Source organism: Mus caroli, chromosome 15 (assembly GCF_900094665.2).
Source record: "Mus caroli chromosome 15, CAROLI_EIJ_v1.1, whole genome shotgun sequence".
NCBI classification, from domain to species: domain Eukaryota; kingdom Metazoa; phylum Chordata; class Mammalia; order Rodentia; family Muridae; genus Mus; species Mus caroli.
This window is the reverse complement of record NC_034584.1, coordinates 4,806,725-4,825,652: the sequence shown is the minus strand read 5'-3', so window position 1 is coordinate 4,825,652 and position 18,928 is coordinate 4,806,725. Positions and strand designations below refer to the sequence as shown.

Sequence of the window (18,928 nt, the reverse complement as noted above, 5' to 3'; positions counted from 1 at the left end):
AAGGATGCTGAACATGTTTTCAAGTGCTCTCAGCCCTTAGGTATTCCTCAGTTGAGAATTCTTTGTTTAGCTCTGTACACCATTTTTTAATGGGGTTATTTGAATTTCTGGAGTCCAGCTTCTTGAGCTCTTTGTATATATTGGATATTAGTCCCCTATCAGATTTAGGATTGGTAAAAATTCTTTCCCTATTCATTGGTGGCCTTTTTGTCTTATTGACGGTGTCTTTTGCCTTACAGAAGCTTTGCAATTTTGTCAATTCTTGATCTTACAGCACAAGCCATTGCTATTCTCTTACATGATATCTTAAGAGGGAAAAAAAAGAACAAAAACAGTTTTTGGTGATCACCCCAAGTAAACCAATCTCTAGAGTGCTATGTTCATAACTGCACATAAGAATGAATCAACACAGCAACCACATGGTGGCTTACAACTATGTGTAATGGGATCCAATGCCTTCTTCTGGTGTGTCTTAAAGACAGCTATAGTATCCTCATACTATATATAAATGCTCATACAATAAATAAATGCTTTCTTTTAAAAAAAAAAAAAACGTTGTTTTAAAAAAAAAAAGTGTGGATCAATGAAAACTTGTACTTCACAATTGAATTTGGTTAAATCAAGACTGTCTTCCATTTATTTTTTTAATTGAATAGTGATGCTGTGTATATATTCCATACTGTTATGGTTGCCGTCACTCATTTTTAATTATCCAGGCAATTTTTTTTAACTTGAGGACAATTTTATTAAAATTTGAAAAACAAAAACAGCAGGACAGAGGCAGAAGAATCTTGTTCAAGAACAAGCAGAACTGCATAGACAGACCCTGTCCCCAAGGGGGAAGAAAACAGAAAGGAAGTGTCTGATAGCTTCCAAGAAAATTAAATGCAATTTTCTTTTAATATCCTTAGAAATATTTGGTTAATCATTATTGGCAAAACAGATATAGGTTAAGTCATTTTTCTCCAGTGACTATAAGAGTGGATTGGTTTTTTTTTTTTTTTTTTTTTTTTACTATAGGTAGGCCTCCCTCTTTCTCCTCATTGTTCTTCATAGTATTTGTAAACACAGTTTCTTTATGGTTTGGCAAAGAATGAAGCAGAAGAAATCTGCCAAAGTATATGCCATTATGCTCTATAATTGAGAGGCTTAAGGTAGAATTCAGATACAGTTACTAATTATTTAAAATCAATCAGCTAGCAGTGGGTGGAGTTCTGTGACTGTGGCTGGCATGAGAGAAAACTTACCTTTCCTGTGTTTCTGCAGTATCTGGCTCTGTACTCAGCAGTCTACATACTCAAATTGTTGGCCTTATAAATTACTGATTTAAAGAATATTTTTAAATATGTCATGTATTTTGGCTTTATTTGTATTTAATATTAAGAACTGAAAATGGTTGTTGACATTTAATGCATGTACATTATTATTATTGTTGTCTGATGAATAATTTTACTGGAATTTTTTTCTATGTATACATATATAGTTGTTGAAGTCTGAAGAGGATTCCTCATATAAACCTGTGAAGAAAGCTTGTACCCAACTTGTTGATAACCTAGTTGAACATATTCTTAAATATGAGGAATCTCTAGCTGGTAAGCTATTTTATATATTAGTCTGTAAGTTAATTTTCATGTTATTTTTAATTTTGGCCCTTAAGTTTTACCTCTAGATATGCTTGCCTAATAACTAGTTACATCACTTTTAAAGGTAATTTGGTTTTCATGATATAAATTTGTTGGACAGTTCATTTTAGATTATATTCTAAGATTACCTAAATAAAACAGTATAATAAAAGCATAAATCTCATCTCCTCTACACATCTCTCAATATGTACTTTTAGATATCATATTAAATAAGAATGAAGTCTAGAGCCCAGAATTTTTCTAAAATGGCATCACAAAACTGTTTGGAATTATTTCAGTTATAGAAAACTTTCAAAGAAGTTGCATTAACTATTGTAATATTTTAAAATATAATACTATATTTCTAATACTGTTCATAGTTGTATAAAATTCTCTTAATACTTAATGTTTAATCTTAAATATTTCTTAATCTTAATTTTTAATCTATTGAAACTGTCTATGTAAATTAAATATTTAATATTGTATATTATCAGTTATATGAGTCACATATCTGAAACCTGTTATCAATAATTACATAAGTCATATTTGGTACTACTACATAAAAGCACAGACTTTTACCATCTCGCTTCCCATTTCTTTTTTTTTTTTTTTTTTTTGGTTTTTTCGAGACAGGGTTTCTCTGTGTAGCCCTGGCTGTCCTGGAACTCACTTTGTAGACCAGGCTNTTTGTAGACCAGGCTGGCCTCGAACTCAGAAATCCGCCTGCCTCTGCCTCCCGAGTGCTGGGATTAAAGGCGTGTGCCACCACGCCCGGCTCGCTTCCCATTTCTTGATGTCCACAATGAGGAGCTGCAGTAGACCTCAGTTTCTCCATTGGGACTGACTGCCTAGCTGAGGTGGCATTTGCACCTAAGGGAAATGCAGATATCCCACACAGGGCCTGTTGCTGTTTTTCTTTAATTTTCCCTTCCCCCATATATACCTCTTTTTTTCTTTATTTCTCTAATCATAGACTTCATTGGTGACATTAATATTCACTAATGCTCGATGTTACTAATCATCTCTAAAAATAAGTATTTTTTAAGAGCCAAAATACCTCCTAACTAGCTTCCTTTGACTGTGTTTTGCGTAACTGCGTATTGAGTATTGATCCTAATTCTCTTTTTGTCACTTCCATTATTTAACATTCTCATTGGTACTCTAAATACAAATGTCTTACTTCTCTCTCTTTTTTTTTTTCTAGACTCAGACAATAAAGGTGTAAATTCTGGAAGATTGGTAGCTTGCATAACCACTTTGTTCTTATTCAGCAAAATAAGACCCCAACTCATGGTTAAACATGCCATGACTATGCAGCCGTACCTCACCACTAAATGTAGTGTGAGTATAAGTGCTTTCTGTTGGTTGGCTGGTTTTCTGAGACAGGGTTTCTCTGTGCACAGGCCCTGGCTGTCCTGGAACTCATTCTGTAGAGATTGGGCTGCTTCTGCCTCCCAAGTGCTGGGATTAATGGCGTACATGCACCACCACACCTTGCTTGTGCTGTCTTGTTTTTTTCTTTTCGTGCATGCAACAGGCAGTAAGTGCCTTACATTTAGAATTCACATGTGCTAGCCACATTCTCACTGACAGGCAATCTGTATCATTGACTGAAATACATATTCTAATGCTGAGTACAAGCTATCTAAAAACATCAACTTTCTGATACATTATAATTAAAATCTAGGTTGTATTTCCCTGTTAGTTCTTACTGTATAACTGTTTAAAAAATATTGTAACTTTTGTTAAGACCTCAGCTGTGAATAAAGCAGAAATTATAACTTAAAGAAACTTACTATATTTAGGATTCTTAATTTACAATTCATTTGCTTCTATAATAGATTTGTTTTACTTTTATTATAGAGCCATATGTTGAATATGGAATATTAGAGACATTGATATATTAGCATATGCTAGGCTCTCCTAAAATAAAATGAAAATTCACAAAACATTGCTTAAATAAAAATAAAAAACAATAATGTAAATCGTGAGATTTTTTTTTATACCAGATGTATAGCAATTGTGAATTTTTACATGTGCTAAATTTTAAAATATTCTAGAAATTTATACAGTTTTTAATTGTTTATATACTGTGTCCCCATTGTTTCTAAAAAATTTTTTTAAATTTATTATTATATGTAAGTGCACTGTAGCTGTCTTTAGACACACCAGAAGAGGGCGTCAGATCTCATTAGGGGTGGTTGAGCCAACATGTCCTTGCTGGGATTTGAACTCAGGGCCTTCAGAAGAGCAGTCAGTACTCTTAACCACTAAGCCATCTCTCCAGCCCTGTTTCTAAAGATTTAATAGTTTTCTCTACTAAATTTGTTTTTTTTGTTTTTTTTTTTTTTTTTTTTTTTCTGTTATCTATTGTGAGGCAATTTCTCCTTGATTTATAAGTTCTCTATGAAAACCTCATGACTACTTGAGAATTTTTTAAGAATCAAGGAAAGTTGTATAGAATAAGAAACAAATTGTTTAAAACATCATATACTACATCTAAGGCACTAATCCTGTCTTCAGATCCAGAAATAACTTAGCTTCATAGCCACTATGTGGCTCACAGTTGACTTGCAGCTGTTCAACACTGAGCTCCCCAGCCCCAGCACTGTACTTGAGTGTGTGCTGTCTCCCTCAGAGTCTGGCTTACAGTGTGAGCCATCATCCTTCTGGCATGCACTCAGAAACACTGTTGCACTCGCTCATCCCATTGTCCACGTTCTGAGGAATGGACTTAGAGCATTGGGGAAACTTGGGGGTTGGTTTGCTTTTCCATAGGCTTTGTTTGATTTGGGGGAGATTGTTGGATATGATCTTTAGCTCTTTTGAAATGTGGTGCATGACTATGAGAATCATCATTTTTTTTACCCTTTGCTAATAATCTATCAGGTATTTTAAAAATGATTTCCTTTTATTCCATTTCCAAGAAAATTAACTGTTTTTTTTGTGATACTGTCCATTTGGACTTCATTTTTATAAATTTTTATAAATATACTGACCATTTGGGCTTCATTTTTATTCATGGTTTTCCTATTTTCTTTGAATTATGTGCCTTTTAAGTTTTGGAGATTTTGTGAATAACTTAAACATTTTAGTTGTTTAACCAGCCGTAGTGGTACGTGCCTTTGATCCCAGCTCTCTGGAGGCAGAGGCAGGCAGATCTCTGAATCAAGCACAGCCAAGCCTCAGTGGAGAGGCCTTGTCTCCAGGGAGGGGAAAAGTGTTCATCAAACCTTTGTTTTCCTTCTTCCTCCTCCTCCTCCTTCTTCTTCTTCTTCATTTTTAATTTTTATGTGGAAATCATCCTATCCATCTCCTGGAAGGAGAAATAGATATGATATAGGAATGTTTTAGTCAGTAAAAAACAGTAATGTTGCTTTAAGAGAGAAAAATAAGGTGAGCATAGGACAAGCGGAAAAAGACTGTGTTGTGGGGCAGCAGAGATGGCTGAGTGGCTAAGAACAAGACCCAGGTTCAGCTCCTAGCATCCACATGTTGGCTTACAACCATCTGTAACTGTAGTTCCAGAGTATCCAATGCCCTCTTCTGACCCTCATGGGTGCTAAGCATACATACATACATAAAAATAGGCAAAATTCTGATACACATGTACATTAAAATAAATAACACCAAAATTTTTTCATGTGCTTAGTTACCTGTTTTAATCAAAGAAAATCTAAAAGTATAAATTAAAAAGCCTTCTACCTAGTTCTGAGATAATAAATATATTTATTAAGTAAAATACACTTGCGACAGTATTTCTCAGATCCAGCACTATTCACTGTTGGTAAGATCTATTGTTTGTATTCAACAGCATCTTTTGGTCTCTCACTGTGACAACTACAAATTCTCCTGACATTGCAAAATACTTGTAGGTAGAAAATAGCATTGTCACCCACAGGTGAGAACTGTTAGGTTAATAGCCTTCATTAAGAAGGTATATTATCACTTAGATATGACAGTGTTTGTAAAATAGTCCTCTAATATCTACATATTTGTTTAGACTTGATTTGCATTTTTAGGGAAAAATAATTTAGAGCACTGGCTGCAAGCAGCATACATTCAGGCAAACAACCACAGTCATAAATGAGACCCCCAGATTATTTTAAATGTAATAACGTTAACATTAAGTTCCCCGAGGTGACTGGTAAATTAGCGTATAGAGTTAGACTGCAGACATCTGATGGTCTGTCACGCACTGCTCCTTCTATACTCTGGTGGGGGATTGCCTCTTTCTAATACCTTTGAAGGTTTTTACATAAATATGTACGTACATACATACATACATACATACATACATACTGCTGTATTCTTATACTCTAGACATAAAGCTGTGTGTAGTTTCTTTTTAAGACTTGGTTAGGCATCCATAAAGCATTAATTTTATTCTTACAGACGCAAAATGATTTCATGGTTATCTGCAATGTTGCAAAAATCCTTGAGTTAGTTGTACCACTGATGGAACACCCAAGTGAAACTTTCCTTGCCACTATTGAGGAAGATCTGATGAAGCTGATCATCAAATATGGCATGACTGTGAGTAGTTTACTGTGTCTGTATTGGAGTGTGTAATACACAAGTGATGATTTATAAAATATCACTATATAATATGTCAGTTAAGTCCCAAGATCTCTTAAGACAAATATATAAAGGAAAAAAACAGTCATATATTTCAACTGTGTTTCAGTTTTTTCTTAAAGAGTAACATTTTCTCTATCTTTTAGGTAGTACAACATTGTGTGAGCTGTCTTGGGGCTGTTGTAAATAAAGTGACCCAGAATTTTAAATTTGTATGGGCCTGTTTCAACAGATACTACGGTAAGTTCAGTGCCTGGGTGTTCCCATTGTTATGACGTTGTGCAGTTGTGTCCAGTTGTGACTGGGTCTGGTCCAGAAGAGCAGTGAGGACACAAGTGTGCTTGTTTCTCAGCCCACACTCACACTTGGTCTTTGATCGTTCACATTCTCCTTGGTTCAAAAGTTTCTGTCTTTAAAAGTGGTATATTTCCTGGCCCACATCAAAAGTAACAGTTAATATCTTTTTTTTTTACATGATTTTAGCTCTAGAGAAAATGTACAAGCCAAGTAGTAGTGGCACATGCTTTTAATCCCAGCACTTTGGAAGGGAGAAGCAGTCGGATCTCTGAGTTCGAAGCCAGCCTGGTCTATAGTGCTAGTTCCAGGATAGCCAGAACTACGTGGAGAAACCCTGTCTCAAACAATGCAAACAAACAAAACCACACATATTATAAATGTATTTAATTCTTAAAACCATTAGTAAAAGTTCATTGTATTTCATTAGTAATTGTTTAAGCATGATTCAAAGATTACTGTAAATAACTAGTATTTATCTTTACTAGGTGCCATTTCAAAATTAAAAAGTCAGCACCAAGAAGACCCAAATAACACTTCACTTTTAACAAACAAACCAGCGCTTCTTAGGTCCCTCTTCACTGTTGGAGCACTTTGCCGCCATTTTGATTTTGATCTGGAAGATTTTAAAGGCAACAGTAAGGTAAAGATCATAGCATTACCTAGTGTGCTGTAAAACACGGTCCTGTGGCCCTGAGCTAAGAATCACTATAATGATCTTGGAAGAAGGCAGCTTTAGAATAATTGAATAAGCATTTTGGAATGAGTTCTAGTAAAAGCATAATGTCTAGACTTCCTCCTGATCAGTTTCTTACTGATCTAAGACAGATTCTGAGTTTCACACCCAATTCTACCAGTTCATTAACAGACACACTGTTTAGAACAGCATACTTGTCACAGACATCGGATGTCACTGTTGTAAAATAAATGGAGGGACTGGAAAGATGCTTCAGTTAAAACCACTGTCTGTTCCTGTAGAGGACGGTGGGTTCAGTTCCCACCACCACATGGCAGCTCACAACCGTATGGAATCTGAGTCCCAAGGGGTCTGACACCCACATCTGTCCTCCACAGGTGCCATGCACATACATGTTGCACAGTCATACAGACAGAACAAATATCGATATATAAGTTTGAATAGATTAATCAGGTTGATTATTCTCTCTCCCAGTGTTGTCAGTATTTGCCAGGCCACTGCAGTGCAGCCGACCTACAAGCACAGCAGAGTTCACGTGAAAACTCTCATTGTTGGCTTTTAGGCTTCCCCCCCTTAGAGTTGAGAATTAGGGCTGATGAGATGGCTTAACAGTTTTATATATTTGCACATAAAACTGATTACCTGAGGTTCATCCCTAGATCCTACTGCTTTGCAGAAGATAACCAAGTCCTTAGAATTAATTCTGGCTTCCATACATTCACACGGGCACTATGGGGCCAGTACATTTTTCTTCTTCCTCCCTCGCTCCCTCCCTCCCCCGCCCCTCTACCCCACCTCCTCTTTTTTACACATACTTGAAAACTTACTCTTGCATTAAATAGTCTTCTTGAATACCTTTAATATGCCCCCTCAGGTTAACATAAAGGATAAAGTACTTGAACTGTTGATGTATTTTACAAAACACTCAGATGAAGAAGTACAAACAAAAGCCATCATTGGTCTAGGTAAGTTAAGTCTAAATTTCTTAGTAGTTTCTAGCTCTTTGGGGGGTAGAGTGGGCTTTCTGACTATTGTGAGTCCGAGTTGCTGGTGTACTTGGACATGGTTCTGGCAGTGAGCTGATATGGAGAGCTCAATATTGGGATTCAAAACAACAGCTGGGTTCTGTTGATGCTTCACTCTGTGGCCTTCCTGGGTGTCTCCTCTGTTCACCAGTTTGTCAGTAATGTGGAGATAACAATACTGTCTCCCACCCTACTTCCTAGCTTAAAAATGCTCTCTGAAGCACCATAATACTAAGGACTTGATGAACATTTTATCCAATTTGCATTTCTTAAAATTGTTCTTTTTCAGAGCAAATAGTGTTGTTACATATATCTGTCACTTGTTAATGGGCAATCCATGTAGACTTACTTATAGGAACAGTTGGGATACATACCTCGTCCATGTTCAGTTTCTGGAAGCAATAGTGTAATAAAATGTGTTTTGAAAGCAGCTCTATACAGCTTTCCTGGAAATGCATTAGAGTATAGAGAGTTAGGTAGAGGAGACTAATACAGTACCTGGATTAGATGCTCTTTTTAAAAAAAGAAATCTAAAACTCTCATGCCTGAGGCCGGTAATAAATTTTTTTCTTATTTATAAGAGAATAGTATGTACTATACTTTTGGTTTTATTGTTAATGAGTGTTTTATTCGAATACATATAAAAATAATAACTTAGTTGGATATGTTTTGATATCACTGTCAAGTTGTAATTTAATTAGTATGTATGGGTAGTCACTGACATTAGTCTCTGAAAGAATGAATGATATAGAATCTGAGTTACCCAAGCCCTACTAATCATGTTGGTAATATTTATAAATACTTAAAGATAATTGCCTTATTACACCCCGTTCCTTTCATAAATTACTTACAAGCCGGGTATGGTTGTGTACGCTTTTAATCCCAGCACTCGGAAGGCAGAGGCAAAAGCAGGCAGATCTCTGAATTCCACCCAGCCTGATCCACACAGCTGGTCGCAGGCCAGCCAGGACTGCATGCTGAAGTCTTTCTCCAACCTAGAGAGAAAACAAAAGTCCTTAGAGTTAAATATAACCATCATTTCCCAGAGTTTGCCATGTATATACCTTCATGCCAGTGTATAACCTTAAATATTAAGTGTAGATAATAAGTTCAATGGCATGATATAGCCAATTACATTGCAGATAATTCGGAGAACCATAAATGAAGTTTTAGTTTAAGAAAGCAGCACTGTAGAACAGTTTTTTAAAGTTACATGAGACATGATTCTCCGTGTGACCTTGGACTCGCTGTCTGATCACTGCTGTGTCTGCTGCTTTGGTTCTGGTGTTAATAATGCTTGTTCTCACCAATAGTCTTAAATATTTTCTTATTAAACATTTATCTATGTACATTGATAATAACTTCATTTTGCTGATTATTAATTTGTGATTATAAGTTAGCATTGTGGCCTCAATTTAGGGCCATTTGAGAAAGAATCGGGAAGATGATTTTAGCTCTCCTTTAAATTCTGTTTCGTCAGTGGACTGAGTTCAGTAGTTTACATTGTCACTGTAGTGCCTTCTATTACGGCTCTGAGAAATGTTTGCAGACATTACATCTTACGTCCTGACAGCATCCCTCTGAGGTAGGCGGGCGGTAAATATTATTGTCCCCATTTTACAGATGGAGAATTGAGGCAAAGAGAGATTGTGTGACTCACCCAAGGTCACACTACAAGTCAGTGGTGGAGCCAGGAATAGAACCCGAGACTCCTGACTCCTAATCCACTCCCCTAGCCACTAGGCCCTGCTCCCTCCTCAAGGTTTCCTCTTGTGTGAAATTCTCCTTTGAAATGCAATTTCTTGTTTTTAATTCATGGGGAAGAAGTACCTGCTGTATTGCTTCTCTAGGTAAGGCCACCGCATTCTTCCAGTCTTTAAGTTGTAAAGTTTTGAAATAAGGCGATCTTTGCATATTTTGTCATTTTCATTGTGTTCCATTTGCCTTTAGTAGGAATAGATAACGACATACTTTCCTTTCTCTTAGGATTTGCCTTTATACAGCATCCGAGTCTAATGTTTGAGCAAGAAGTGAAGAATCTGTATAATAGTATTTTATCTGATAAGAACTCCTCAGTGAATTTAAAAATACAAGTGTTAAAAAACCTCCAGACTTACCTACAAGAAGAAGACACACGAATGCAGCAAGCAGACAGAGACTGTAAGTGAAAGTGCGGTGTGTAGCTGACAGCATAGGTAACATGCTCTTCTCCACTCCAGAGCAGAACCATGGAGGAATGGCAGCGTTGGGCCAAGTACACATCCCTGAGCTAACTCTGTAAGGCAGTGGAAGGTTGTAGGTATCTGCAGCTGTAGCAAGAGGAAGAGGGAGCGCATTCTTACTCAGTTTGCAAAGAGCCTCCGACACAGTGCTGGGGAAAGATTGGCAAGCACTTGAGCGTGGCCATGAGCTGAACCATTCTCTGGGTTTGAATTGTGGGTTCAGTCAGAGAAGTGAGCAGTGTTAATATGATGTTAAATTAACGTGTGTCTCTCTTCTGCTCTCTTTTGTAGGGAAGAAAGTTGCAAAACAGGAAGACCTGAAGGAAATGGGGGATGTCTCCTCGGGGATGAGCAGCTCCATCATGCAGCTGTACCTCAAGCAGGTGCTGGAGGCGTTCTTTCACACCCAGTCGAGTGTACGCCACTTCGCCCTGAATGTCATCGCTCTGACTCTGAACCAAGGCCTCATCCATCCGGTTCAGGTAAGCAAGGCTTATGGCAACGGCACTCACTCTCTCCCACTTAATAAAGTCCTTGTCTAAACTACCACCACTGCCTGTCTTGTCTGTCCTTTCTCCTTTCCTCTTCCTCAACTCATGAGTTTATGTGTCCTCCCACCTCGGCACCCTGAGCTGTCCTGAACTCTCTTAAGAGTCTAAACACTGGATAATCTGTTATATTGCTATTGCAAAATACCTATATATTTATAATGTTGTCTCTGTTAAACTTCAAATCTCTAACAATAGAAAATGTGCTTTTTCCTCACTAGTATTGGTACAATTCCATTTTAATCCAATTTTACTCTGATTCCCCAACAACCAACAGTGCGTAATGTCAACAGAATTAAGTAGGTTTAAGAGTGTAATAAGCTAAATAGGATATAGCTTTGTTCTACTACAAAAAAAGTAAATTGTGTCATCTTAGTTGGCATTGTTGTTTTCAAATGAGAGGTGACAGTAGTTGTACAGCATGTTCAAACTTTGCAGTGCAGTTGAGATAACAGGATAAAGGTTTGCACCTCAGTAGTAGAATGCTTACCTAGGATATTCGTCTATTCAAGTCATGTATTTGATCCCAGAATCCCAAAAAGAAAACTGTAAGATAAGTAATGTCAGAAACTGCTATGTACCCATGAGCACTGCTCTCCTAATACATTAACTACTGTCACATGGTCAAGGGACTATGAAACTGCCAGAGACTGTTGGTTCCTCTCTTCAGCGGAGCCTGTTCTAGTGCACACTAACACGTGAGAAAATGGTTTTTCTGATAGTTTTTAATACATACCTAAATGGATACTTTTATAAAACATAAAACATCACCAAGACAAATGTTTAGTCTGGATTTTTGTTGTTGTTGTTGTTGTTGTTGTTGTTCGGGTTTTTTGGTCACTCTGAACTGCTAAGATCACTTTACAACATACAGTAGTGTATTGAAACTTTCACCCTTAAAAAAAAATACTCAGAGATAGGGCCCATGAGATGGTTCAGTTAAGGAAGTATGGGTGCGGAGAGGGCGAGGACACAAGTGTGTCAGGGGACAGCTGCAGAGCTTGAGATCCTTAACCCACCATGTGAGGTCTGGTTAACCTGAGTGCTCAGACTTGCCCGCAGAGCGCCTCCCTGACCCTTGTATCATAGTCTTCTGTGGATGGTCTTAACTAGGGACATTTAAAGAGGCATCGTACATTTGCTAATTTGTGTTGACATTGTTTGATCCTCAGTGTGGAACATTATTACTATTTCTAGTGTTTCCTTGCTTGAAGTTGAAAAAAGGTTAGCACTTTTAAAAGAACACCAATCTAGCAGTTATAAGAAAATCTACTGCTACATCTTAAATCTCTGACATACTGTCTGGACATCTGTTGAAATGCGTTATCACTATACTATATGTCTTATAAAGCCCTTTTCCTTTCTTTCAGTGTGTTCCATACTTAATTGCCATGGGAACAGATCCAGAACCTGCTATGCGAAACAAGGCTGATCAGCAGCTTGTGGAGATAGACAAAAAATATGCTGGGTTCATCCATGTAAGTACTTTTGATAGATTACCTGAATTATTGCTCTAATAAACCACTACTTCCTACAGGTCTTTATTTTAGAGTGATTTCCTTAATATCTTAATGTATAACATAGTTTGCCCCGCAGGGTATTTATTCTAGCTTACAGTTAGTTATAAGGTTGTGCCAGGGTGACAGTTCAGGAAGCATGGGCTACAGGCACTACTGTAACCTTGGTTAGCAGTAACTTGTAGATATTGGTTATTTGTGTGTGTAAAATGGTGGAGTTGCAATAGATGCTCTTACTATTGCAGAACTTTGTTGTGTGATTTTTATTATTTTTAATAAGGAAACCAAATAATGAAGCTAGCCTTGGATGTATAGTCCATTATCCCTAATGCAAAGGAGGCCTTTATTAATTTCAGATGAAAGCCGTGGCTGGTATGAAGATGTCTTACCAGGTACAACAGGCGATCAACACGTGCCTAAAAGACCCTGTAAGGGGTTTCCGACAAGACGAATCCTCCAGTGCTCTGTGCTCACATCTGTACTCCATGATCCGCGGGAACCGCCAACACAGACGCGCCTTTCTTATTTCTTTACTCAACCTCTTTGATGACACAGCAGTAAGCATAAACTTTATTATTGTCAGAAATAAATGTTCTAGAAACTGGAACATGGCTAAGGAGTCATGACTTTTAAAGATTACCATTTTGATAAATGTCATTGACTATATTAATTGTGTTTCCTTAACGTCTACTAAGTTCCTTATAAAGTTTATGATCCCAGTCAAAGGGGGCACTTTACATGAGCAAATGTACTGAGGAATAAAGTATGGTTATATCTCTATACTGTATATCTTGGAAATGTTATCACTGTTTTACATTTTATGTTTTTTACATTTAATTATGTGTTTTATGGGGTTTGGGGGAGGGGTAGGTTCCCACACTGTGGGTGTGGGATCAGAAGGCAACTCTCCCCCCACCATGTGGCTCCCAGAAGAGGCAGCGAGCTTCTCCACCTACAAAGCCAGCTCACCACCTCAGTGACAGTTTCCATAAGCAAAAGCAGGCTGCATCGTTTAAACTGTCACTGTGGAAATAGATTCCATGTGTACATGCATTCATACATATATAAGTAAGATTATTTCTTCCATTCTATAGGAACTCAAATATTGTTGGAAAATAATGCAGGTTTTTCTGTGTTGGTTTGGTTTAGTTTTTGGAGACAGGGTTTCTCATGTAGTCCTGGTTGTCCAGGAGCTCACTGTGTAGTCCAGTCCAGGCTGGCCTCAAACCGGGAGATCCGCCTGCTCTGCCTCTCAAATGCTAGGATTAAAGGCGTGTACCACCACTGTCTGGCTTAATAATACAGACTTTTAGCTGATGAGGTTTTTATGTTGATTATCTTTATGAAGGAAATTACATTTTTATGTAATTACAAGCTGACACATACTGTGCTGGCCAGAACCTCTAGCCAAGAAAGCAGAAAATCCTATTCTTTAGCTTTTTTTTTTCCTTTTATTTATTAATTTATTTAAATAACACCTTCAATAGTGCCTGTTATGATACTGGTCTTTGTATAAGACATTAGCAGATGAAGTAGTAATAATAGCTATAACACCTAGCTACCCACATAGAGCACATAGTCTAGCCTATCTTTAGAGCAGTTTGTAAATGAGCAGTTTAAACTTTTTTCTCATTTTAACCACTTGACAGAGTTTTTATAGTAAATCAAAATTATAATTACCAAAGCATAGATACCTTACTACATCCATTCTCTTTAAAATACTACATGAAAATTTTTTATATGTGACATAGCAAATAAATGTGCCAAGTCTGCATTTGAGAAGCGCCTGACCCTTTTTCCTCATCACCCTCACTGTGTCGTCATTAGTGCTGAGCTTTTACTGTGCGAGACACTGCTAAGACTGAGGATGCTAGGATGTGTTTCTATTGGTATTTCTCCAGGCCTAGTCTCTGCTGGGTTCATTCCTGTGTGATTTCAACACATAATCTCTGTTAATTGACTAGGTGTTCTATTATCACAACCTTAAAAACTGGAAATCCAGCTCTCATAATAAGCAACTGCCTCCAACACAGGATGTCATAAAAGGAACGAGTCTCCATACGCCTAAAGAGATGACATTCCTTAAATCTATGACATAAAGTGGAGGAGAATGGGACACTGGGTAGATTGCCGTTTGTCTGAGCCAGAGATCTTACTGAGCACAGTACCTAACCATAGAAACAGCTCTAAGCACTGGAGGACTGGGGAAATGTTTAAATAAAATGTGGCCAGCAAGTGCAGAGAGTCTTTTAGGAACAAAGGTTTTTCACATGGTGTTCACAGTACAGGCTATAAGGAAGTGATCTGTTATGCCTACAGTAGAGAATGTAAGAATTAGTAGCAGGAAAACCAAGAAGAAATGTTGAAGGGAAGGAATACGCTGAGTCTGTGAGAATAAACAGTGACTGAGGATCCAAGTAAACAATGTGACCGTTGCTGAAGTCAGACAGAGAGTCTAGGTGGTTATTTAAGGACTTTGATTTTGAGAAGAGGGACCAATTAGGACTAGATTTCCTAGTTCTGAACATTCTCCCTTTTAGAAAAAAATAGTATATGAGTTACAGTGCTAAAACTGATAGGTAAACTGGGCATAGTAGCTCGATCCTATAATCTCAGGCTTCAGAGGCAGGGCAGGGTCACAGCGTAAGTTCAAGACTAGCCTGGTCCACATCCTGACTTTTTTTTTTTTAGGCCAATCAAAGAGAGAGGAGAAGGGAGAGAGGATGACTATTGAAGGTAGAGTGCAGTGCTATATTCTGCATCTCCTCACTGTAATGTTTAGACAGTGATATTTAGTGACTGTAGTTGAGGAGCTGGAGAGATGGCTCAGTGGTTAAGAGCACTGACTGCTCTCTTGAGGAGGATCTGGGTTCAGGTCCCACAGCCCATGTGGCTGCTGACAGCCATCCTTAACTCCAGTTCCGGGAATCGGAAGGATGCCCTCTTCTGATACACTTCAGGCATGCACACAGTGGACCTACAGATGAGCAGGCAAAACAGTCTCACACATAAAAAAAGATCTTTTTAAAAAGAAAGTGAGCCGGGCAGTGGCGGTGCACACCTTTGATCCCAGCACTTGGGAGGCAGAGGCAGGCGGATTTCTGAGTTTGAGGCCAGCCTGGTCTACAGAGTGAGTTTCAGGACAGCCAGGGCTACACAGAAAAACCCTGTTTTGGGGGGGGGTGGGGGGATGAGGGGGGAAGAAAGGAGCAAAAGTGGGCTAGCTAGCCGGACGACTGAGAGAGTAAAGCTTTTGCCATGCAAGCCTGGTAGGTAGCCTGAGTCAAATTCCTAGACCCACTCTACAAGCAGAAAGAGGCTCTCTGCCACATGCTGCCCCTTACACACATCACGTGTGCACAGGTAATGATGATGGCTTTTAAAAAGAGAAAGAGAAATGTTAATGAGTTCCAGGTTACAATTCATAAAGTAGATAAGCTTAGTGGTGAAGATCTGCAAGTTATTACTGCCTTGGTTACTACTTTTATGTTGTTTTTCTTTAGAGTCAATTTAAATAGTAACGTGTCTTCCTTTTTATTTACTTATGTATTTATTTCCGGCCTGTATCTTACTGTGTTGCCTAAGCTAATCCTGAACCCCTTAACTAACTCAGGTGGTCTTCCTGCCCCAGGCTCCCTAGTGCTAGCTAGAGTCACAGGCATGTCTCCATGTTTCCCCGCCTGAAAACATACAAGCAGTGTCAACCATAATCTCTCTTGCGTTTTGTATATTTCATAGTTTTGGGGCTGGATTTTGTTTTTTGAGACAGGATCATACTATGTAGCTCCAGGTGTCCCAGAATTCACTACATTACACTAGACTGGCCTCGAAGTCACAGAGATCCTCCTGCTTCTGCTACCCCAGTGCTGGCCTTAAAGGTGTTCACCACCAGGCCTAGCCCTGAAAAATTATTTTCATCAGTCCATGATTAGGGATGGGTAAATCCACTATTAGTAGTGTGTTACATACACTTTTTTTGGAAGCTAAAAATAAACTGTGTAACTGATGGCGCCATATATGTTAATCTTTTACAAGGCAATGGCTAATTATGTTTTCGTATGTATACTTTCTGATACAGTATGTATCTATCTTAAAGGTCTCACTATATAATCTATAAGGAAAAGAGGGATTTTTACTTAAATGCACTTAAAAGCTTCACCTCTTCTTTCGTAAGGTAGCATGGTGTAAGTCATTCTAAATCTTCTAACGTGGTTGCAAGCTCACTTCATCTCTGCCTCTTTGCTTGTCTCCTTCTCTCTCACTCCTTTGTCTTTCTCTCTCCAACATTAATGAAGTGTAATGCCCTGTAGTAATTTTCTAGCAGCTCTTTAGGTGGATTTCTATCTTACCACTAAGCATGTGTACCTTCTTTTAAAATTTGCAGAAAACAGAAGTGACTATGCTCTTGTACATAGCAGACAATCTAGCCTGTTTTCCATACCAGACTCAGGAAGAGCCGCTGTTTATAATGCACCACATAGACATTACGCTCTCTGTTTCCGGTAGTAACCTATTGCAGTCATTCAAGGAGGTAAGTTACAGGTGGTGCTAAGCACTTTGGTTTGCTTTGGTTTTGTTTTTTTCTTTCAAGACAAGGTTTCTCTGTGTAGCCCTGGCTGTCCAGGAACTCTTTGTAGACTGAGTTGGCCTCAAAATCAGAGATCCACCTGCCCTGCCTTTAAGTGCTGGATTAAAGGCACGTGTGGGTTGCTGTTTTACTCTCTTCAGATCTAAAGGCACCCCATTTCTAGGTAGTTGAGGTGTCCTTTGTACATATGTGTGGACAGTGCTATTGATGGGTCAACCCACTGTTCTCCCTCTGGCTTGAAGCACTAAGTGTTGTCATTTGCCTGTGTATCCACTTGAGCCCCATTAGAGTTCCTCTATTAGAAACGGGAGAGACCTCACACCAGCAGCTTAGCAGCACACCTGAAAGCTCTAGAACAGAAAGAAGCAACGAGACCCAAGAGGAGGAGACGGCAGGAAGTAATCAAACTCAGGGCTGAAGTCAACCAAGTAGAAACAAAGATATAGGGATCAACAAAACCAGGAGCTGGTTCTTTGAGAAAATCAACAAGATAGACAAATCCTTAGCCAGACTGACCAGAGGGTACAGAGACAGTATTCCGTCAACAAAATCAGAAATGAAAAGGGAGACATAACAACAGAAACTGAGGAAATCCAAAACATCATAAGCATTGCTCTTATTCCACAGTGGCTTGCTTATGTATTTTGTAACTAAGCCATCTGTCTCATTGCTAACATTAGGAGAAAGTCATTCTCCCTTTTTTTGGGTGGGGGAGGTAGGGTGGGTGCTGCGTATGATTTAGTCCTAGGACTAAGTCCGCCCTAAGGCTTACTTCTCCAGTTGCTTATGAACTCTCTGCTGAAGGAAGCTTTGTGCAGCTGTTAGTGGAGTTTTGGTTTTTACAATTTCCTTTTTCTTTCAGTCTATGGTAAAAGACAAAAGGAAAGAGAGAAAAACGTCCCCTGCTAAAGAGAACGAGTCCAGTGAGAGTGAAGAAGAAGTGTCCAGACCTCGGAAGTCTCGAAAGCGGGTAGATTCGGAGTCCGACTCAGACTCTGAAGATGATATAAATTCAGTGATGAAGTGCTTGCCGGAAAATTCAGCCCCTTTGATTGAATTCGCAAATGTTTCCCAGGGTATTTTACTACTTCTTATGTTAAAGCAGCACCTGAAGAACCTCTGTGGATTTTCTGATAGGTAAGTGTACATAAGAGTAAGAGAAAAGCATGCCCTGTTAGAGGATAGACAGGCGCCATACATAATCCACAGGGCGGGGCGGGGCAGGGCGGGGCGGGCAGGGCAGGGCGAGGCAGGTCACATTTGCTTCATTTTATTGCTACATATTCCTTTGTTATAAGCCATTATTTTGGGTTTTTTACAATATTAGAAGAAAGGAAAAGATACTTCTTCACTCCATGCATTCCAGATTTAAATGAATTACTAATTTATTGATTTACATAAAAAATGCTTTATTAGAGAGTTAGTCTAATTTTAAAATATATCACAGTTTTAACAAGAAATGCCATGCAGTAAGAGCAAACATAGACTGACTATAGAGGAAGTAAAGATAAAGAGCTATCAGAAGCCATGGAGACATTCTGAGCTTTTCAGTCGTTGGGAGCTTAGATTCTTTTCTTTTTCTTTTTTTAAATCACCAAGTAGGGCTGAGAAGGTGGGGTTAAGAGCACCTATTCCTCCTACAGAAGATTCCGCTTCAGTTCCAAGCAGCCATAGGAGATCTGTCAGCTTTCTCTGGCCTGTGGAAGCACCACACACACATAACATATAAACTTTAAAAATCTTTTGTAAAAATATCACCAAGTCAAGCTGGGTGTGGTGGCGTACGCCTTTAATCCCAGCACTTGGGAGGCAGAGGCAGGCGGATTTCTGAGTTCGA

The 18,928-nt window shown here is 38.5% G+C and overlaps 1 protein-coding gene across 3 annotated transcripts in view; it reads left to right on the top strand.

Annotated features, from left to right (window-relative positions):
* Window positions 1–18,928, top strand: part of Nipbl (NIPBL cohesin loading factor) — a 181,477-nt gene that overhangs the window by 157,993 nt on the left and 4,556 nt on the right. For all 3 annotated transcript variants that reach the window (XM_021183780.2, XM_021183779.2, XM_029469689.1), the window contains 12 exons: window positions 1,484–1,592; window positions 2,827–2,963; window positions 6,018–6,158; window positions 6,347–6,440; window positions 6,983–7,137; window positions 8,066–8,156; window positions 10,203–10,376; window positions 10,730–10,920; window positions 12,357–12,464; window positions 12,860–13,060; window positions 16,888–17,034; window positions 17,954–18,228. In XM_021183780.2, coding sequence (XP_021039439.1) covers window positions 1,484–1,592; window positions 2,827–2,963; window positions 6,018–6,158; window positions 6,347–6,440; window positions 6,983–7,137; window positions 8,066–8,156; window positions 10,203–10,376; window positions 10,730–10,920; window positions 12,357–12,464; window positions 12,860–13,060; window positions 16,888–17,034; window positions 17,954–18,228 — 1,823 coding nt within the window. The remainder of the gene's footprint in view (window positions 1–1,483; window positions 1,593–2,826; window positions 2,964–6,017; window positions 6,159–6,346; window positions 6,441–6,982; window positions 7,138–8,065; window positions 8,157–10,202; window positions 10,377–10,729; window positions 10,921–12,356; window positions 12,465–12,859; window positions 13,061–16,887; window positions 17,035–17,953; window positions 18,229–18,928) is intronic.